This window comes from Gobius niger (assembly GCF_951799975.1).
Source record: "Gobius niger genome assembly, chromosome: 20".
Lineage (NCBI taxonomy): Eukaryota > Metazoa > Chordata > Actinopteri > Gobiiformes > Gobiidae > Gobius > Gobius niger.
Genome location: NC_136871.1, coordinates 24688747 through 24710739, shown reverse-complemented (window position 1 = coordinate 24710739; position 21993 = coordinate 24688747). Strand labels below are relative to the sequence as shown.

General features: G+C 41.3%; 2 protein-coding genes across 3 annotated transcripts; one reads left to right on the top strand and one right to left on the bottom strand.

Annotated features, from left to right (window-relative positions):
• Positions 1–285: 285 nt before the first annotated feature.
• Positions 286–12898, bottom strand: slc45a1 (solute carrier family 45 member 1). Of its 2 annotated transcripts, XM_079578296.1 has the most exons (10): positions 12599–12898; positions 10394–10818; positions 10105–10197; positions 8334–8558; positions 6766–7610; positions 5224–5377; positions 4897–5073; positions 4517–4722; positions 2995–3220; positions 286–855 (listed from the first exon to the last, which is right to left on the bottom strand). In XM_079578296.1, the coding sequence occupies exons 2-10, from the start codon at positions 10812–10814 to the stop codon at positions 827–829; spliced, it is 2376 nt and encodes a 791-aa protein (XP_079434422.1). In that variant the 5' UTR covers positions 10815–10818; positions 12599–12898; the 3' UTR covers positions 286–826. The 2 variants fall into 2 exon arrangements, with proteins under 2 accessions (XP_079434422.1, XP_079434421.1); XM_079578295.1 differs by lacking the exon at positions 286–855 and having other exon boundaries at positions 2606–3220.
• A 1679-nt stretch (positions 12899–14577) lies between these two features.
• prxl2b (peroxiredoxin like 2B) lies at positions 14578–19944 on the top strand. The gene is made up of 7 exons (XM_079579145.1): positions 14578–14880; positions 15814–16018; positions 16186–16237; positions 16320–16383; positions 16476–16551; positions 16973–17091; positions 19797–19944. Exons 1-7 carry the CDS (start codon positions 14821–14823, stop codon positions 19821–19823), a joined length of 603 nt encoding a protein of 200 aa, XP_079435271.1. The 5' UTR covers positions 14578–14820; the 3' UTR covers positions 19824–19944.
• Positions 19945–21993: the final 2049 nt, after the last annotated feature.

The window sequence follows — 21993 nt, the reverse complement described above, 5'->3', positions numbered from 1 at the left end:
TCATGCTGATGGAGCATTTATTGTCCCAGAGTATAGTGGGATAATTCAATTACAACAAAGACAGTGACGCTGTAGTGTAACCTGCAATAGATTTTTATCTATATATGTTTATTCAGGAATCAAACACTGAGTTGATCTGACCTTATGTGTGTTTTAGTCCTATGAAAGATGTCCGGAGCAGCTGATAAAAGGTCGTTACTGCAGAAGAAGCATAGTGGCTCAAATATAGCTTTAAATTATCTCGAAATATCTGTAATAAATAACAGTCTGGAGACAAAATTGGCAAAAGTCATTTTAACTGAGTCATATGAAATGGTATTGTACAATAACACTGCTAGTATTAAGCAATAAGTGATACAATTTGAACATATTTTTAAGCAAGCTGCAACAGCATGATCCGTACAGTCAGTTTCCTCAGAAACATGAGCAGCTCGTGCATCAAGTCGCTTCAAATCTATTTAGGCAACTCTTGACATTCGGCTGATGCAGCAACTTTTGTAAATGTCTTTCCAGTCCGACCCGGAGAGGTCGCTCACAAAATATATATTAAAAAAAAAATGTGTTCAAGCAGGTTCAAGCCCTGACAGATAAAAGTCAGCAAAAAATAAATAAATAGTGATTTAGCACAACAAAAGATGATCATTTCAAAAATAAAATATATAAAAATAAATGTGTAAACTGAGCATTGTGGCAGAGAAGCTGACTACTTGCATGCGCCCTGATGATGACAGTAAATTTGTGCTGGCTGTTTAGAAACCCCCCACAGTTTTGCTGCAGTCCAAAGTTCGCACCAGTCTCCTCTTCTTCTTGTGTTTTGAACGCTGACTCAGACCCCAGTTTCAACTTCTCCTCTTCCTGATAATGACAAGAATGACTGTCATTACAAAGGTGCAATCCATGGCGTTAGTGAGGGCCCAGGCTGAATTTGCCACCAGACCACAGTGTCCGTATGTTTAGTTTTGTTTTTTTTATCTGCCTAAGTGCTGCTTCTATTGTTCAATTAGAAATGGGACAATTTGGAAACACAGGCATAACATTATGACCAGCCAGCCTCTTAAGTCACTGATAATTACTCTGATATCACATGTGCTAGAGCTTCATCTGCAATTTAGGCAACGCAAATTTATCTAACCTCCCCCTTCCTCCAGGAACGAACTCCTGGCCAAACATTACTCGAGATCTCCCCAAGGTGTGTCGCCCTTAAACCGGCAGTGGACATAGTGTTATGCATGACCAATGTAAATCTCCAATTGATGCGTAACCGTAATATGTTTCACTTGTTGTTTGTGGGCTGATAGTGGGAAAGCGAGACAAATCCACCAAATTATGTTGCAAACGCTACTGAGTCATCGTGAAATACAAGTGGTCACTGGCAGCACCTTCATCAAGTCACTAATCAACCAGAGGCGAATCCGCTAACTCCGAGAAACAGGCAGGTAGACATTACTGTGGCCACAGACGGGACCAAAAGGTTTTACATCAGCAGTTCATGCATATGTGACTACGTGTGGTGATTTCAGCAAGCAAGGTCAATTTCATTAATGTGTCTTTCTCCCACTCACACTCTCTCGCACCTCAGAGGGCTATTCCATGAAACAACCCCCCCAATAGGGTAGGTTCATTTTGATTGAGTCTCACAGCTTTAAGTGTCTGAACATGACCAGTAAAAGGAATACGAAAATGTCTATTACGTCACAATCAACCTGTCATAAACATTCAGTGTGTGATTTTAGTTTCTGTATTTACAACTTTGTCGCCTTTTGTCTGGAGCTTTACATTTTTTCAATCAACCCATGTAGAGTAAGTTGTGATGTTCTTCTTCTTCGTGAAGTGTCTGAATATTATGCAATGTTGATGCAGACTTCAAGTGATGGTTCTCGTAATGCTTTGGTCTGGTTTTGTAAAAGGGCTCAGGAATTCTGGGGAAAGAAATACGCACAAACTACTTAACCTCCACTTGAACCAAGCACATTTTCTCCAGTTTGGCTTTACCCAAATGAAAAAGCTTCAAAAACAAAAAGCATTAAAATAGCGGCGAAAACGAGAACGCAACAAAAAAGTGGCAGAAGGAGCGATGAGACTACGACAAAGAGGCGTCACACGAGCGACAGAAAACATGCTGGAAAAGAAACAAAAATGCAACAAACAAAAGAGCAATAAAAAAGAGCAACAAGCACATGACAAACACATGGCAAAAAAGACACCAAAACACAACAATAAAGCAACAAAAAAAGACAAAATTATGACAAAAAAGCAACTTTTATTGTGTCTCAGCTTTCAAATGAGGCGCTACACTGCTGCTCTCCAGTTGAGAAACTTTTAGGTTTGGGTAAAGCCGAACTGGAGAAAATGCACTCGGTTGATGCGGGAGGTAAGACGTCAAGTGCAACGACAGATATACTGGTCCCAGACATCACTAGATTACTGAATTGTGTAATTTATTTTCCTTCTCATATGGAGGGTGCAGAGATGTCGGTGTAAAGAATGTTAATAGAATGAAAAAAACTACACTTTTTACATGTACACAAAAATGGGGAAAAAATATTTCATTAATGGAAGAAGAAAGATATCAAGATGTTTGTCTTATTTTAATCTTGTTGAGGCTTTTTGGCACCTCCTATATGTTTCTTATCATGTGCCTTGAGGTCAATCTGTTTCATCTGTGAAATTCCAGTCAAAATGTCAAAATGAAGTTTATGGAATAGCCTCATCTCCATTCAGTTTGAAAATGCATGGGCACACACACTGTAGGAACACACTGGAGACACAGAGCAGTGGCCAATGTCTGTCTGTCTGTCCCGCTCCGAGTAGAGCCGGCTTCATTTGCTGAATTTGACCTTTTGCTATCGCTAATGTGCTGTACAGTGTGCGGCAGGATGTGCGGCATGTCAGTCCTATCGATGCTCTGTGAGGTGAGTGTCTTTAAAACTACTTAGCGATGCGCTTGCTAAATGTGCACCAACAGTGGCTGGGTCTCGCTGTCGGGGGGCTCACCCTCAGGGGGGGGCAGGTGGTACACCACGAACAGCGACGAGTACGCGCAGCCCACGAACGACATCACGCTGGAAAAGTACATGACGCCCTGAGCCCCGCCCACCAGCGAGGTTAGGGGTCCCATAGCAACAGACACCAGGATCTGAGCCAGGAAGTACTGGCAACTCAGCAGAGAGATGTCGACGCCCATCCCACGCCTGGTGCCCTCCTCGGAAGAGCCGCAAAACTGCAACAAAGGCACAACAGTCACATGTAAGACAAATGTTTGAAAGTCAAAAAGGTTGAAACTACAAAGGAATAAAAAAGAAAAATATGTCTATTTCTTTATTTCTTTATGAGTGACAAGCATGAATGTCTTTATTTATTTATTTTATTCAGAAATATTAGTCCTCCAAACACCAAAGAGCATCTTCACCCCCTGAGCCTTATTGTTTGGTATATTTTTCCAGTTTGTTTGTTTGTTTAGTCATCTAGGTATCTTAACTACTAAAGGTGTTTAAAGGTAATCATCTGCCTAAAGCTCCTTATGTTGTTTTCCGTTGTGGTAAGGAGGCTTTATGTTTGTCGTCAGGTTTGCCAGGTATCAGCAGCCAAGCCCGGCCCAAACATTTTGGAAAAACTAACCTAAACCCACGGACATGCGGCACGGATGAAATGTCCAATGTATTTTAGAGCTGCTGTGCACGCCTTAAAGCAGTACTAAGTAACTTGTTTACCTTTATAATTCCTTTTGGTAGTAGGTAATACAGTGTTAATGGGATGATGGGGGGGGGTCTTTCATCACCCCCTGGTGTCACTGGCCAGAAAACCACAATTGCATCTTTGCTGCCACCGGGTTGGAGGCCCCAATACACATTAATGGAATCACAAAGAAGAAGCTAACAGGGCTAAGCTGACTGTTGGCTAGTGCAACTTAAACAGTATTTACAGCAAAGCTTGAGTGAAAAAATGATCTCCATTGTGTAGTTGGATGTAAAATATCCCTCTGTCCCTTTGTCTTTTCTGTCAGTATTTACTCTCACGGACAATTAATGAGTAAAAAACCGCAACATGCTATGACACCTGCAGTGGCACTTATGGCCTCTAGGGGCATGAGTTACTTAGTACTGCTTTAAGACTGCCCCCCCTCTCTCTCTCCCTCTCTCTTTCTCTGAAAAATCAGGTCTGCTTGCCTTGGATTTGAGGTTTTGTCATTAGAAATGAAGTGATTTTTCAAGATATAATTATTTAAAAAAAAGTAAGCCTATTTTGCATGAAGAACAGCATGGCCCGCGGACAGCTTTTTTCCACTTCAAAAGCCACCCAATTCTGCGGTTTAACCATGGTCCTGGCACCCCTGGCTCACACGGTGAAGCCACCACAACAGAAGTCTCTCAACTATCCAGCTGGTTTGGTCGGTATAGGTGTCACATAAATGCATTTCCTCCATAACCTTTTAAGCATATAAACATCATGCCTGCTGAAATGTTGTACATCTCAGTTTCATCTAAAAACATTGCTTCTTGATTTGTGTGGGACGTACCTGAGGGCTCTGGTAGTATTCGCAGAGCAGAGAGTAAGGCAGCGTGCATAGAGAGGAGAAGAGCACTCCGTAGGTAACACAAAGGGACAGCACCACATACAGGTTATTGGAGAGAGTTGCCAGCCCTGTGCCCAAACCGAACGCCAGGTAGGCAAAGAAATACAGAGTGCGGAGAGAAAAGCGCTCTTCCAGCTTCTCCAATATGGCTGTAAGATAAAAGAAAAAGCTAATATAAGTAGAGAAAATGGTGGGAGGATCTCAGCTAATGAGTTACATTACTTAAGTTATGTGAGTGCTCAAATGTGTTTCACTCAAAGAACAAACATTGCAGTGCGTTACCCGGTCACAGTGTTTTGGCTCATTGCTGTATAGCACTTTACCTGAGTAGAAAGCAGCACTGAATGCATAGATGCACATGCCCCAGCAGCCCATATTGACGCCGGCGTTGTAGCGCTGGTACTCCTCGGAGTCGTGAGGGGCTTTGGGGTCTCCCTCGAACACCACCTCCCCCATGAAGTCAGTGTAGAAGAGCAGCATACCCTCAAAGGACAGCCAGCCTGCAGACAATTAGGAAAATAGGTTTAAGATTATTTATTGAATCACTGTAAATGTAGTTTTACTGTTTTATTAACCCTATGTGTGTTAAACAGACTCACACACACAATGAAATGAAGACAAAAAAAAACGAAACTTGTTTGAATAATTACCCAAAAAATGATTAGTGCATAAACTTCTCAGAGAAGGAGGCATTCGGTAGATGGCTATACACAGCAGCTTCATGGACATTTGAGATTCTCCCGTCTCCACATTCTCACTGAGGTCACTTTCATAACGCACTCCATTCAGCAAAATATTGGCAACCTGCAAAAAGGAAAACACACAAGTGAACTCGGTCAAACCTACGTTACATAATAGGGGGTGAGTGGAGGTGAGAGGATTTGCGTTTGTCACAATACTTTAAGTATCTCAACACATATGAGCCGCTACGGTTATTGTAATAATGCCTTAATAATAATAATGCCTTACACTTGTAATGCGCTTTACAAGCCTGTATTAACAAGTTTCTCAAAGCGCTACATTGTCGTCATTATTCATTCACTCCATACTCGGTGGTGATAAGCTACTGTTGTAGCCACAGCTGCCCTGGGGTAGACTGACGGAAGCGAGGCAACCAGTCTGCGCCATCGGCCCCTCCGACCACCACCAACCACTCACTCACACACCACATTCACCCCAGGCTTCCTGGTGTTACCAAACGGTCTCCCATCCAAGTACCGACCAGGCCCTTCCCTGCTTAGCTTCCAAGATCTGACGGGATTGGGCATAGCAAAGGCGGTTTGGCCCAGCTAATACAGCTCAATAGAATAAAAAAAAAAAAAGCTATACTGAATGAATAGAATAGAATAGAAGTTCAGTTTCCAAATGTTCATATAATAATGTTTTTACATTGAGTAAAGTATGGCTTGATAAAATAGCTTTTTATTTTATATTTATATTTTTTTAGCATTTTCCTTTTTGTCTCAACCAATTCATGAACATTTGTTTAAATTAGACCATATTATCATATCAATATTTGCAGTATCAGGGCCACACTTCATCAACCCTTCCTCACAGCACATGTTTTTTAAAATAGTACCGGTAATAATATTGATAGTCTAATTAGGTTCATTAGGTCTTTTAGTAATAATGTTATTCTGATTCTTATTGCTGGGTTGCAGGTGACGTCACAGCATCTTAAAGGCCTAAACTATTATATAGAGGAAAAATTATTTTGTCTTGAGGACATTTTTGGTCTTGTACAGAGAGATCATGGACCCAGTCACTGATATTAATGATCATTTTTCTAATTTCTTTTTAGCTACGACTTGTGAAAGTGTAATGCTGTTAATAGGAAAAACTGGCTCCTGCCCCCCCACTGGGTCCGGTGACATCATCACATTCAAGAACCTGCAACCCAGCAATAGCATAGAAGAAGAATCAAAATAGCAATAATATTGATTGAGGGGCTTGTCAAAGACAGCAAAGTTTTCAGGGAAATGAACAGGCTGCTCTTGTCGCATAAAATACATAAAACCTTATTTTTATGTATTGACTTTACACTTTGACTTTACAATTTTAGCCACACTGCATTTCAATTCAGCAGGAATCAGGTTGACAGTAGTTTATGCTAATCATAAATCAATGCTGAACTAGACCTACACTTGATCTAAATCTGTTATGTAGGTTTATTTGTAAAATTACATCCCGACCTGTTGGCTAAAGGTGACTGTCCTTCTGCGTCCATTCTCCAGGGCGACAGTCTGAATGGCACAGGGCTCCTCTATCAGAGCCAGGCTTTGAGGTCTCTTCAGGATTGACCCTCTGTGCCCCCCCGCTCCGTTCTGTGGCCCTATCCCTCCCCCGTCGCATGGCACATCTTCAACCTCCTGCGCTTCCGTGGCTGTTTCCTCTCCCCTCTGTACCGTCGAAGCTCCCTCTGGCCCCTGTATGGACTGGGCAGGTGGAGGAGTGTCCCCTGGTGGCAGTGGGGCAGTAACGCTGTTTGGCTCAGGATTTTGGGGCGTCTGCTGCCCCGTATAGCAGTCTATTAGAACTCTATCTATATAAGATGTCCCCAGTGATGATGCAAATTCATTGATGCCAGTCATGGAGCCATCTCTGCTGATAAAACTGCCATATTTGGGAGTGAGGGGACTTAGAGGAGAAATTGGGCTAGTGAGACCAGCACACAGTCGAGCATTGGCACTACAGCTGTGGGCCAAAGGATCCGAATTATGAGAGTTTGAGAAGTTATAGCTGTAAAGGCCTTCTTCCTCATCTTCGTCAAACCCCGGAGCTGATCCAGGCGGGACAGGGGGCGAGAGAGGGAGAGGGAGACTGGGGCTCTTTAGGTGGTTTTTGCTGGAGTTTTTGCTCGTCTGGCTCTTTGGTAGGGGCCGCTCTGGTATGCTCATCAGAGTCATGGTTGTAGCGAACACGAGGGTGACACTGGTGAACAGGTAGATGACCCGCAGCTGTCCACCCATCGATTTTCCAAACTGAGTCTGGTCCCAATTGATGCCACCCACAATGTAGCCGAATCCACCGCCTAGACCTGGAAAAATGACATATACAACAACGTGTTACCAAATATGAACTGAAAGTATTGGTAATGATGCAAATCAAGTTTAACAACACAAGATACAAGATTATTAGCGTTTCAGAAAAGAACATGACATAAAGGGAACACAGTATAACAGGTGCTCATGTCTTTATGACTGATTATTGTTGGGATAATGGTTCTGGTGGCTATTATGAAGCATAGTCTTATGCATTAGCAATTTTATGAAGGAAACTTCGGGAAAAAGCTTCAATATTTATGCTCCAAAAGGAAAGGCTTGACAGTTTTATAGTACAATTGTTGAAGGGCAAAAATAATTCATTAATTTTGTCTAATTTGTCAAGTCCCATGCCCACAAACTTATGTCTTCCTTCCCCTTTCCCCTCGCAGTCTCTCCTCATCTCTTCCTCCTTTGTCACCCTTTAACATTGCGCACTACCACCTCATGTACTTTCATTCAGCATTTGCATCCTTCCTACGCTCTCACGTGACAAAAGTCTTCCCACTGTGAGTTAAACACCGTCCGAAGAGAAAGACACTATTCAGATGGTCCCGCTCTGATGCTGGTGTCAAAGAGTGCCAGACTCTCCACGCGCCTGAAACTTGATCAAATCAGCCAAGTTTCCCATCGGTTCAAGGAATTATTTTAAGGCTGGTACCGGTCTGTAAGAAGGAAAAAGGTTGGGGACAACTGCATTATAGCAGCGTGCACTGTACCTGCAAGTAGTGCATGTATGTTGAGCCCTCGGTCCTGGTCTTCTGGGCTGCACACATCCATCATGTAGGCGTGGCTGGGGTTATCGGCTGAGTCTGCGCTGAAGTCCATGAGAACCACCCCACACACAGTCAAGATGATCCCCCATTTGTGGTTCAGCGCCGTGTCAGACAAAGCACCTCCGATATCCCGGCCGTTCAGCACCAGCGTGAGACCGACCAGAGCACCTGCAACACATGGGGCCATGAAGCACTGGATTTATCACATGTCAAACAGATGATGTGAACTGAACCACGCACTATATAGCTCAGAAACGTGCTATTAAAGCTGCTGAGAATTTTGGGAGTAGTGGTGCATTGCATAGGTAATATGATAAGTGGTGACTTAGCATATTAGATGGATTCACCAGCAGTTACACAGGAGAGAGTTTCTTTACCTTTTCACATTGCTTTGGCTATTGCAGCTTGGTTGCCCATAATGTTGGATTTTTGACAAATAGGCATTTTAGACATCACAACTTTCTATAAATCAATGTTAGACTGAGTTTGATGTGGCTTTTAAGATGAATGATGGGCAGTCCAGAATTAAGCAAAAGATGCATAAAGCAAATACAATTAAAACAGTGGTTCTCAGCCTTTTACAGACCCCCTGTATAACAACTGCTGGTGTTTTTGTATATATACATTTACTGTTGTGTTTTATGGCTTTTCCGTTCATATGATCTGGCGACTCCCTGAAATTATCTCATGACCTCCCTGGGGGAAGCCACCGATTCAAAAGACAGTAGATTAGCCAACAATAGGTATATAATTTCGAAGTCTGAGCTTTCAGGTAGGCATAAGGTGGGATTAGAAGGATATCAGGTTGCGTAATGGTGTGTGTTCTTTGAGGGAAAAAACACTATAGTTTAACAGTTATATATAAATGGACATACGTGAATAGAGGGCTCTAAAATGTCTTTAAGAAGTTAAAGCAGTACGAAGCAACTCATGCCCCTAGAGGCCATAAGCACCACTGCAGGTCTCATAGCATGTTGCGGTTTTTTACTCATTATTTGTCCGTGAGAGTAAATACTACGCTGACAGAAAAGACAAAGGGCGAGAGGGAAATTGTACATCTAATTACACAATGAAGATCATTTTTTTTCACTCAAACTTGGCTGTAAACACTGTTTGAGTGGCGCTAGCCCGCAGTTAGCTTTGCCCGTTAGCCTGTTAGCTTCTCCTTCGTGATTCCAATAGTGTGTATTGTTGCAATTGTGGTTTTCTAGGCAAGGCAAGGCAACTTTATTTATACCGCGCATTTCGTACACAAGGCAACTCAATGCGCCTAACCAGAGACATCAGGGGGAGATGAAAGACCCACCAATCATGCCATTAACACTTGTATCACCCCCAGAGGGACTACAGAAAGGATCTATTAAGGGAAACAAGTCACTTAGCACTGCTTTAATTGATACTATAGGTAGTTGTATGGGTGCGAACAACAAAATGGCTCATTTCTTAAAGGCCATTACAGCCACTAATTTACTTATCTACTTTTCTTTGTCTTGTAGGAAGAGGATGAAATGCACAGAAATTAATCTGATTAACGTGGGTAGGACATGCTACATTCAGTACAGACAGCAAACTCCATGCCCTCTTTTGTGAATCTAAAGATCATCATCTGTACCTCATCATTCTTCTATCACTACTTCCCCCATGTCCTATCTCCAAACCATATCAGTTTGGCCTCTGTGACTTTGTTTTATTCTGTGTTAAGGGCAAGACTCACCTATGGCCAAAGCAAAAATGAAAGGTCTCCTTCGGCCAAAACGGGATGTGCAACGATCACTCCAGGCTCCAATGAGTGGCTGAACGAGGAATCCTTGACGAAAACAAAAACAAGAAACATTTACCAGGGAAGAAAGATATGTATATTAAGTATAATGTACACTATATCATCAGTATTACAGCACAAAAGGCCCATTAGTATATTTTGTCCCCACACTATTGCAGTAAATATCTTGATATCGACATTCCTACCCGCCTTTGTTGTTTTTCGTTTCATACTGTGCAGTTACCTAGAATTGGGCTGATGAACCACACCAGACTGTAGAACTGATCTGGCAGTCCCATCTGCAGCAGCACGGGAGTGACGTAGGCCGTCTCCATGGCATAGCTGAACTCTATCCCGAACAGGATGCAGCCGTTAAAGAGCAGCTCCTGGAAAGTGCGTCTGGGCGGCAGGTCAGTGAGGTCAAGCTGGTCGAGGGGACAGGGCGTGTTGGGCGGGGGCGGGGGCGAGGGGCGGATGAGCTTTTGCCGTTTGGGGTGTCTTTGGAAGTTGTTGGCGCGATGGCTGAGGTGGCGCGTGGTGGAGGTGGGGAAGCTGGCCGTTTTGGGCAGGGAGCATCTCCACACTCCGTCCTGAGCTGAGGAGAGCCTCCCCCCAGGACTCGCCAAAAGAGGGTCACTGGGGGTGCCCATGCCTGGAGATGACATCGCTCTGTAAGCATAGACAAAACTCATCAGACACAGAATACTCGGGGGTTTCTATAACCTATTGTAACAAGTGATTGAAGAACGGGTTCTCCCCATGACTCAGGTGTTTCCCTACAGTCAACAACAGACATAATCCTGCAGTTAAACTCCTGATCATAAACAGAAAGATCTCACAGTTAAGATCTTCACAAAGGTCTCTGGATATCGCTCTGTAGGCGCACAGTAAATGAGACACGGTACCCGAAAAAAATATTAGCCATGACATAACATCAGGGGCGGACTGGCCATATTTCCATTCTGGAAGAGCACAGAAGGGCCACTGGCTCTAGGGCCACCAGTCCTGCCTCAACCAAGCTTTACCCAAATCTAAAAGCTAAAAGAAAAGCATCAAAATAGCGAGAAAAAGAGGTTGAAAAGACAACAAAAATGTGCCGGAAAAGCAACAAAAAAAGTGACAAAAAATGTGATGAAAAGTCAACCAAAACACGACAACAAAAGCAACGAAAAAAGCAACAAAAAGGCCACAAAAGCATGACAAAAACACAACAAAAAATGATAGAAAAAATGTGACGAAAACACAACAAAAAGCCACAAAAAAGTAATGAAAAAACAAGAAAAATATCACAAAAAATCACTTTTGTAGGTCTCAGCTTTCAAATGAGGCGTTACGCTGTTGCTCTCCAGTCGAGAAGCTTTTAGATTTGGGTAAAGCCGAACAGGAGAACATGTGCTCCGTTAAGGCGGGTGGTAAGTGCACATGTACGCTTAATGTGGGCCGGGCTGGTCAAGAGTCCTGGGTCTGTTTTTCAGTCCCAGTCCGCCCCTGCATAACACACTATGCTGAAGAGAGCTCTGATGTTACCTTGACTTACACAAGAAAGAGACCAGATGGAACTGAATTTGACAAGGGCAAATTTTGGGAGAAAAAACGGCTTTATTCACAAAAAATGTATCTACAAATATTTAATTTAAAAATGGTCAAGACTTTTAAGCCTGCGAGATCTGAGATAAAGCCAGACACAGGCCATAGTAATGAAACTTTGTCTCAACTTGAGCTATGACAGGGACTAAAGGACTCAGCTTTTTGCTAAAACACCCCTCCTCGTTCCTCCTCTCGACTCTGTATCATCCTCTTAGCATTCCTGATTATATCACTGCTGACCCCAATAACTGGGAGGCGCAAAGATCGTCTTAATTGGCATCCTCATTTTCAAAGGTCATCCACTGTCAGCGCATTGAGGAGTGAGGAGTGAGCGCCCCTCTGCCCGCCCGCCGCTGCGCTCTCGGAAGGACACTGCGGTCTCCAGCTCAGCAGCAGCAGCAGCAGCAGCACGGTGCACCGCTGTGATGAGGAGCACGACGACGTAGCGCCCTCTGCATCCAATGCGCAAGTGGCGTAGTGCGCAGCGGCCATGTGCTCGGCGTGGCGACTCGCATCTGCCGCAGCGCTCCCATCCGTGGTTCCGTTGTAAATATTTGATGGAAGAAGCGCAAACACGCCACTAAGGGAGTCGCGGGGTGGTCACGCAATGTCATTGTGTTGCCTTAAACAGCCGCGATCTTCCGCTTTACGTTTCGGTGCGTCGCTATTTAGGCTACGCGAGATGAATTGGCCAATTTGATGGCTGTCCTTTACGCGTGGGGATGCGCCGAGCTAAGCCATTGTGCTCGTGTGTTTTCTCCTCACCGTGAGACGTTATTTTTGAGCTAAAGAGGACCGGACAATCGTGACAGAAGACGGATGAGGCGTGCAAAATGCAAAGGAGAAAGATGGTCGGATTTACCTTGTCGGGGCGGCTCGTCAGTTATTGCAGCATGATACTTTGTAAATGGCCACAGTCTAGAGGTTTATGATTTAGAGGAACCGGAGGATAAATTAAACGCTTCATGATTGTTTTTTGTTGCCTTTGATGCAGTCATCCCCCGCGCGCGCACTCACTCTCTCTCTCTCTCTCTCTCTCTCTCTCTCTCTCTCTCTCTCTCTCTCTCTCTCTCTCTCTCTCACTCTCTCTCTCTCTCTCTCTCTCTCTCTCTCTCTCTCTCTCTCTCTCTCTCTCTCTCTCTCTCTCTCTCTCTCTCTCTCTCTCTCTGCTCCGGTCTGACGTCACACCCCGCCCTGCAGCTGCATCAGCACCACTCAAGTTTTCGACATCAGAAATATAAATATAATATAAATTATACATTTAAAAGTATTTTTGCGATAGGCTACCTCTGTCTACATGAGTAATAGGCTCATTTGGAACTAACAATGCAGGCCATTTGCTAACAGTAATGTGATTTACATGAATAGCTTTATCATCTTTGGGGGGAAATGTCTGTTTAGAAAAATCTAACAGACATTTTTATTTAAGCCTATCGCACACACCATGTGTTCTACAGAACAAAAGATCATGACTATAGGTTGAAAAATCGAGGGTTCTGAGATTGAAAAACAAAAACTTTTACGAGGATGTGCTGTCAGGGATGAGTTGCAGCGCATAGTCCAGTGTTTTTCAACCACTGTGCCGTGGCACACTAGTGTGCCGTGAGATATTGTCTGGTGTGCCTTGGGAAATTATCCAATTTCACCTAGCTGGCCTAAAAAAATATATTTTTAAAACAAATTAATTATCATCTGCAAATACACAGCTGGCTGTCATGCTGGCTGTCAGTAAGATAATCTGCCAGTAAGAGAAACTCGGACACCTGTCAATAACGCACATAAAATAGTCCCGGTCGTCTGGCATATCTAGTGAGTTTAATAAATAAAAAAAAACATTTCTTATAAATGTTACGTTTGTGTGACCCTGGTATAAGCCGATTAAACAACTCGGAGCCGTGCATTAGACGGTTATAATGCACTCCGCTTTGCGTCGTGGTGTTCTTGACTCTGCACCGTGCATTATAACCGTCTAATGCTCGTTGTTTAATCCTTACTTCGAAACCACAAAGCAATGATTATTTTTGCAGCCCCCACAACAACTAGGTCTGGCCTATTAATCTGTCTGATATCAGTGACTAACTTGTCAGTCCCACTATGCTTTTACATCAAGCACTCGTAATGTTTAAGAAATAATTAGCCTATACACCAGTGCTGAGTAACATAACGAATTTGCTTGTAGGAACAGGGGTCAATAGAATAGGCCTAAATAAAGACGGCATCTCTGGAGTCGCCCATATGGTCAACAGTTAAGGGGGAAAACAATTGAGAAAAATCTCTAATTATTCAAAAACTACTTCAACAATCGCTGAATTATAAACATAGTTTTCTACTAAATAAAGATACAAAGACATGGAGAGGAGCAAAGTGGTTCAACAGCCCATAAATACATAAAAAACGGAGAATGCTAACCGGGCTAATGCTAACGGTTAGCTAGCACTAGCTACAACTGCCGTTTTTTCACTTCTACTGAACAATCTTCTGTGAGAAATATCCATATGGGCCCGATTCAGGCTTGACTTTATGTATGTGTGACAAGTAAGTTCATATTTCACCAGAAAATGGCTATGAGTGGAAAATTGTGTTTCTCTAAAGATTCTATTTCCCCCCTCGGCGAAGTCACGCCCCCTTCTATGACGATATGCTCACCTCACGTAACCTTAGCAACCTTAGGACACAGAAACCACAGCTTTATTTTATTTTATTTATTATTATTATTATTATTATTATTTTTAAACGTCGCATATTGTTGCCTGTGTTTATATCTACGTAAATCCTATAAATTAAATAATGAGACATAACGTAAGCTTGTGTAACCTGCAACCTTATTAGCCCCGCCCCCGCTGCGTTGACACGGCACTTCTCTGTGATTGGCTAATTTTCGCAGAGTCCCGCAATGCGATTGGCTCTTGTAGTTCAGGAGGCGTATCCGGATACATCTGTTTTGCAACTGTTGCATACCTTGCGCGTGGTTTCTGGCTTAGTACACCTTTATTAACCCTTTTCATTGCGTTTGAAGGTGTATTTTTGAGCGTCAACCTCTTTTGAGTTTTACTACACTTGACAGATTATTTTCTACCCGTTTAAATGGCAAACATTGACCTGGCAGCGATCGGAAATAACACGCTGAAGAGCGAAACAGGAGAGGTAATGCTAAAACTGTTTTTATCCATTTGTAATTCATTGTTGCGTTTAATTTATAAAATACCCGGTATACATTACTCACATGGGTCTTATTTAAGTCCGTAGGTAAAAAAGCTATTTCGACCCTGCTGAGAATGTGTGATGATCACATCATTATCTTATGCAAGTGGTATAACTACTACTGTCAAACGAGTGCAATTCAGACATAATAGCCACAAGGGAGTCTGACCTCTTGGGGGAAGTTTTTTTTACACACAATTTCAATTGCTCTAGCTCTGATTGCTGCTCTAGAGTAGGCTATTAAAAGGTGATTAATTTAAATTGATTTAAAGGTGATTCAAAAACTGACTGTTTGCATAAAGTAGCCCCCTTTTGTTTTATGACCAGAAAGAAGGCTGTTCTGTCTTCCAGGGTAAAGTCCACTTCGTTGTGCTATTGTCGTGGTTCTATAGTTTGAGCATTGGCAGTTTTTTTTTTTTATTGCTACACAGTACACAAAACTAATAGAATGCAAACACAGTTATGAGAGGCCATAAGAAAGCTACCAGTTTGCTCTGACTGTGACTATAACATCCAGTTAAATCATTTCTTTTTCATTCATGAATGAGCTGAAATTAGACTTGCTATGGCTCAGGAGAGGTTATATGAGGCCAGTCTTTATATGATTTTTGGCTGAATGGTTGTGGGAAACTTCTGTGGACCCACCACCTGCAGGAGGAGCCATAGGGGCTGGTTCAATGTGATTTGGGCAGCTCCAACTGCTGCCCCCATGACCCGGCAACGGAAAAGTGGAAGAAAATGGATGGATGGATGGATGGATGGATGGATGGATGGATGGATGGTTGTGGGAAAATGTCTTATTGTAATTCTATTTTATTGTGTTATGTAGTGTGAATCCTATACTTACTCTACCTATACTTCTTGTCTTGTTTGCAGACTGTGGAACTAAAGTCCCTGTGGAAGGACCAGCCCGTTGTGCTGTTCTTTCTGCGCAGGTTTGGTTGCCAGATTTGCCGATGGATGGCGTCAGAAATCAGCAAATTGGAACCGGACCTGAAGGCCAGCGGTGTATCTCTTGTAGGAATCGGACCAGAGGAGTTTGGGCTTCAGGAGTTCAAAGATGGCGGCTTTTTTAAAGGAGGTAAACTTGAGATAGTCCACCTTGTTGTGTTAAACTGCTCACTCACCAGAGAAAGGAGTTTTTACTGAGACAGACTTATTTTATATATGGCAAGCTACGATTAGACAGCTTTAATTCAAAAAACGAGCGTGTATGTGGCTTTCTCTCACTTTTTGTTTTGTTTACAGCTATTTTTGTTGATGAAAAAAAGAAATGCTACAAAGACCTGGGTTTTAAACGGTAACATGTCCCTTGCTTACCTACATACAAGTTATTTAGCTCTGTTATGCTAGTAAAACGTTATATTCTTCATTGGTTTTAGATATACAGCCCTAAGTGTCGTTCCTGCTGCTCTGGGGAAGAAAGTGCGAGACGTCTCTTCTAAGGTCAGTTTTTTAATTATTGTTAAATTAACTAAATCACCAATTAACCAAACCTTTTTATTATAACGGTGTACACTTTTATCTTCTTTTTGCAGGCTAATGCTGCAGGAATCCAGGGAAACTTCTCTGGCGATTTGCTTCAGAGTGGAGGCATGCTCATTGTGGATAAAGGTAAAGTTGTTTGTGTATTTTGTGAGAGAAATAATGTTGTTGTTGTTGTTTTTTAAACCACATACCAACATTTTGGGCAGTAGTCAATAATATTTCATAATCTACGATTTATTTGGATGTGATTCAAGTGTTTATAATGAATAAATAGGAATATTTGTGAACTTTGCTTTAGTGCTGTTTCTCCTCTAGAGGGCAGTATCGTCATGTGACTTTGTTGTAGTTGTAGCCTCAGTTCAGATGTGCCCTTTTTAAAGCCCTAAAAAAGGATCATATTTACTTCTGTGTCCACATGTGTAGGTCATCATTTCCAAGACTACCTGTATGATTCTATGATTTTGACCATAAAAGATACCTATTTTAATGTTCTTTGATTGTTTCTAAGAAAACAACGTTGTGATTGTCCGCTTTGTGTTCCTTCAAGGTGGAGAGAAAGTCCTGTTACACTTTATCCAGGACTCTCCCGGAGACCTGGTTCCTCTGGAGGACATTTCAAAAGCCGTAGGGGTTTCATCTAAGGTCCAGGTCGGACAGAGACCCGTGGTAAGATCTATTATTATATAACTCCATGAAAAAAAAAAAGTCTCATTATATTTGTGGTTTTTATAGACACAAATAAATATGAATAAATACTGCATCAATATTGCAGTATGTTCATCTTAACATTTAATAATAATAATAATAATAAGAAGAAGAAATGCATTGGATTTATATAGCGCTTTTCTGGACACTCGAAGACGCTTTACATTGCACTATTCGTTCACTCTATACTTGGTGGTGGTAAGCTACTATTGTAGCCACAGCTGCCCTGGGGTAGAGGCAACCAGTCTACGCCATCGGCCCCTCCAACCACCACCACCACTCACTAACACACTACATTCACTCGCTTCCTGGTGTTACCAAACGGTCTCCCATCCAAGTACCGACCAGGCCCTTCCCTGCTTAGCTTCCAAGGTCTGACAGGATTGGGCAGAGCAAAGGCGGTGTGGTCATTTAATCATAATAAAGCAGTGTTTTTAGACTCTTAAGCCCCAAACATTTAGATGTATCTATATGCATAGATTCTGTAATAAAGACCTTCAGATAATATTTAAAGGAAATATATATTGATTAAATTCACAAAGACCTATTTTCTTCAGAGGATTTTACAGTGGAGTCAGTTTTGCGTCAGTGAACTCATGCTTCAATTTATCACAGTTGGTCTTTCAGTGCATTTTACACGCGTTAGTCCATCTCCACGCTTTAAACCTCTGTGTCAGAGGCTTCTCAAATCCTTTTAAACTAATGTGATCACCACATCATCAGCCTAATGATGTTTGCCACACAAACAGAACTCCTCTGTCTGTGATTATAAAAATGTTCAAGTTGACCAACGACTGTCTGGTCATCTCCATCCAAATCCTGCATTCTAATACTGTCCTGTAAATCCAACCTTTTTTATTTATTTATTTTATTTATTGCTGTCTGAGGTAAATTATAATCATTGTTTTGCACCAGTCAAGTGGCAATTTAATAAGAAAAGCTGAAATAAAAGCTGGAACTTGGGCTTTTACTCTGGGTCATGAGCAATTTCACACAGAGATAATTTAATTTAAGTTTTCGTAATGCATTAGTCAAAGTTTAGACATATTTTAGTTCAGGATATGTCTTTTTTGAGATCCTGATCTGATCTTGATCTAGGCTTGTACTGGGAAGGTCAAATACTCAATTAAAAAGTTTAAGAACTGTAAAAAGTTGAAGAACTGTTCTAAAACATAAGAAAGAGGGAGGGCTGAATATTCCACCAATATAACTTGGATTCACTCATGACCCATTGGCACAGTATGTTTGCTCTGCCACAGAAGAAAAAAAAGGATTTATTCTTCTTATGTCGCATTATGTGCACACATTCCCAATAAACAGGGTTAATAATGAACAGATAATGTAAAATTAGCGGTAACACAGTATTTATTTTTGTATTTAATGTGTTTAGACAGGAGTGTACAGGTAAAGATTCCGACACTGAGGCCTTAAGTGTGTCTGTAGTTGTGCTTAACTTACACACCAGTCCTCTCCTGGCATAATACTGTCCCGCTGGAGCCTTACAGGCAGGAGGAGAGGACTGATATTAGTCTAAGACCAATTCTCTAAACCAATTACCCACTTGGCGATTTAGTTGCATGAACAAAGTCTTAAATGATTTGTATCAACTATGTTCTTGTGAAATGTGTAGTTTATACCTGTCATAAGCGCTTCAACAATAACCAACTGGCCAAATGCTGGTTCTGTTACTCCCTCCAGCCACAATTGGCTTTTACACAAACTTAGATCTGAACAAGTATTCTCATACTCTACAATGACTGGCCTCACTGTGCATCTTTGCAAATGTGCAAGGCCCCCCCCCTGAAAACCAGTCATGAACTTCAGTTTGTCAGTCATGGGCCTGGCATTGGTCAGTCTTGTGATCATCAGTGCTTTTGGATGGCAGTCGGGTCCAGCACATGGTTCTTCTGCTCAGTGCCCCACGGCTGTTCCCACTAAACACTCAACGTCATAGATCCACACATATAGTACAAAAAATCACAGCCTGTCAAAATGTGACTGTTTCCATAGAAGTTCCCTGATTGGATCGGGCACATTAATGTTTCAAATGAATCAGCATTTTAACCACTGAGAAGTGAAAAGTACCGGTAACAATAACAAAAATCATTGTTACATCATTAGAATCAGCGTTTCCACTGGGCATTAAAAGTCATTAGAGAAATTATACAAAAATGAAGGCCATAAAAGTAATAAAAACATTTAGAAACAGCTTGAAGGTCTTTTTTTTTCATGTGTCAATTACCCTGCAGTAGATATATCTACACATTTAACAGATCATTTCAATAAGGTGAACCCATCAGTGTAAATAAAATAGCCATTGATAAAGGGATAGGAATCCTTTCTGAACTCTCCTCTGTTGAAGAGTTTGATGAAAGTGCTACAAACATAGAATGATGGATGGAGTCTTTACAACACACAGTCTCTAATCAGTTAGCCCCAGGGCAACTGTGGCTACAGAAGCTGGTCACCAGAGTGAATAAACCATGAGCTACTGTAAAGCGCTGTGAGAAACTTGACACATTTTAATGCGCAGTACTGGGCATCATCTCTCTTTGTTTTCATCAAAACAGTTTGTTCTTAATGTATTCTTGGATTTTGCTGAAGAAAATATAAACAGTATTATTATGTGTTTCTGTTATTTTCATTAAACTCTCCTCTTTTCCCAGTGCAACGATGACGTCTGTACTCGATAATGAAGTGTTGGATGAAGAAAGTTTACACTCCCTATTTTTTGCCAAAGAAAATTAATTGAAGCTTATAACTTGATGCTTTTCTATTTATCAATGTCTTTATTTGTAAATCAATGTATTTTATGTATATGTTGATGTTGATATGTTGATATATTACTGATTATTAATATTTACAATACTTTTCTACTTCGTAATCCGTGGTGTGCTATGTAATCTGTGGAAATTCTTGAATAAATCATTCTGTCTTTTACATTTTAAATTTGTAACAATATTTTCTGGATAGATTCTGGATAGATTCTGGATAGATGATAGTGACTTATGAACAACACCAGACCATAGGTGCATTTGGTTTGTCCTTTTTTTCTTACTGTGGACCTCATGAAACCTTCTTGTCCTGCTTAATCCTCTCAAATCAAAATGACTATACTTTGAACAGGCCTGACAAAATTACATTTGCTTGAAATTCTGTTAGAAATAATATACAGGAATATAAGAAGTCCCTTAGCCTCCTAACCCACGCCTTAACCGTGTGCATTTTCTCCTTTTCAACTTTACCCAAATCCAGAAGGTCACTGCCTATAGGCCAGTGTAATGACTCATTTGAAAGACATTTTTTTCCATTGCTTGAATTTTGCATTTTCGTCATGTTTTTGCCACATCTTCATGGCTTTTTGTTGCTTTTCTGTTTCTCTTGTTTCTTTTGTTGTGTTTTTGTCACACATAATTGTCACTTTTTCATCTTTTTTTGTCACTATTTTGACACTTTTTCCCGATTCTTTTAGGTTTGGGTAAAGCCAAATGATAAAATGTGCTTGGTTCAGGTGGGGGTTTAGAGGTTAACTATATACATAGGCATGTCAGAAGACAATGGGCCCAAACTTCAGCTTGGTACCTGGCGCTTTAGTGGGCTGCACAGACTTCCATGGCGACATTGTCCAGGCATCATTATATTCATGCTTGTATGGGTTGTAGTCTTTGAACACTTTGAAAGACATTTTGTTCATTAATGCAGTGGAGTCGGTGTTATATGACATGTTATATGACTATAGGAATAACACCTATTTTCAAAAGATTGCAGTGGTTATCTAAAAGCAAAGGCCACATTGTAAACAGGCCAAGAATAGGGATATAAAAGAAATACAGAAAAAATGCTGACAAGCAATTGTGTTTTGAACAGTCACTTTAATGACAATAATTACAGTTTTCAGTCACAAAAATAGCAGTTTATAGATAATTACATAGCAGAAACATTCAAAAACATACTCTGTATTCTTGCAAAGCAATGTGGTCTCATAAATATTCATGTAGATAAATAAACTCTCAGGAGTATACAAATAATACAAGTAACATGTTTAGAAAGAAAAAACATAAATGCATTTTGGTCTCTGAGTCTGTACCACTGTATCATTTACAAGCTTTAACGTGGGTAAGAAAGGTTTACAGATTAAACTTCTCACTCAAATGAACTCCAGCCATTTACATACGGTGCCATAACATATACTTGAATGTACAGGACTGTGCAGCCGTGAAGATTTTAGCAAGCCCAGAGTGGATTACAAATACATTTGTTTAATTTTTGAATTATTTAATATGATTCTGTTTCTGTACCATTTGGGGATTTTGATGTATTTTGACTTTTGATTACTATTAGTATGTTTTTTTTTTTATACATACATTTCAATTAATTGTCAAAAATGATAATGGAGGGGAATAGTTTTGGATTAAAGATTGATGTTGGATAAAACAGACCAGTACCCAGCCCTACTCTTCATGTAACACTTGATGTTGGATAAAATAGACCAGTACCCAGCCCTACTCTTCATGTAACTCTTGATGTTGGATAAAACAGACCAGTACCCAGCCCTACTCTTCATGTAACTCTTGATGTTGGATAAAATAGACCAGTACCCAGCCCTACTCTTCATGTAACTCTTGATGTTGGATAAAACAGACCAGTACCCAGCCCTACTCTTCATGTAACTCTTGATGTTGGATAAAACAGACCAGTACCCAGCCCTACTCTTCATGTAACTCTTGATGTTGGATAAAACAGACCAGTACCCAGCCCTACTCTTCATGTAACTCTTGATGTTGGATAAAACAGACCAGTACCCAGCCCTACTCTTCATGTAACTCTTGATGTTGGATAAAACAGACCAGTACCCAGCCCTAC

Bases quoted from the DNA above. Each gene is read 5' to 3' on its own strand.
- slc45a1 (XM_079578295.1), bottom strand. From the start codon at position 10,814: ATGTCATCTCCAGGCATGGGCACCCCCAGTGACCCTCTTTTGGCGAGT. The intron at 10,198-10,393 runs GTAACTGCACAG...GTTTTCGTCAAG, and splicing joins GTTCATCAGCCCAATTCTAG to GATTCCTCGTTCAGCCACTC. The intron at 7,611-8,333 runs GTACAGTGCACG...TCATTTTTCCAG, and splicing joins CATACATGCACTACTTGCAG to GTCTAGGCGGTGGATTCGGC.
- prxl2b (XM_079579145.1), top strand. From the start codon at position 14,821: ATGGCAAACATTGACCTGGCAGCGATCGGAAATAACACGCTGAAGAGC. The intron at 14,881-15,813 runs GTAATGCTAAAA...TCTTGTTTGCAG, and splicing joins TGAAGAGCGAAACAGGAGAG to ACTGTGGAACTAAAGTCCCT. The intron at 16,019-16,185 runs GTAAACTTGAGA...TTTTGTTTACAG, and splicing joins TGGCGGCTTTTTTAAAGGAG to CTATTTTTGTTGATGAAAAA.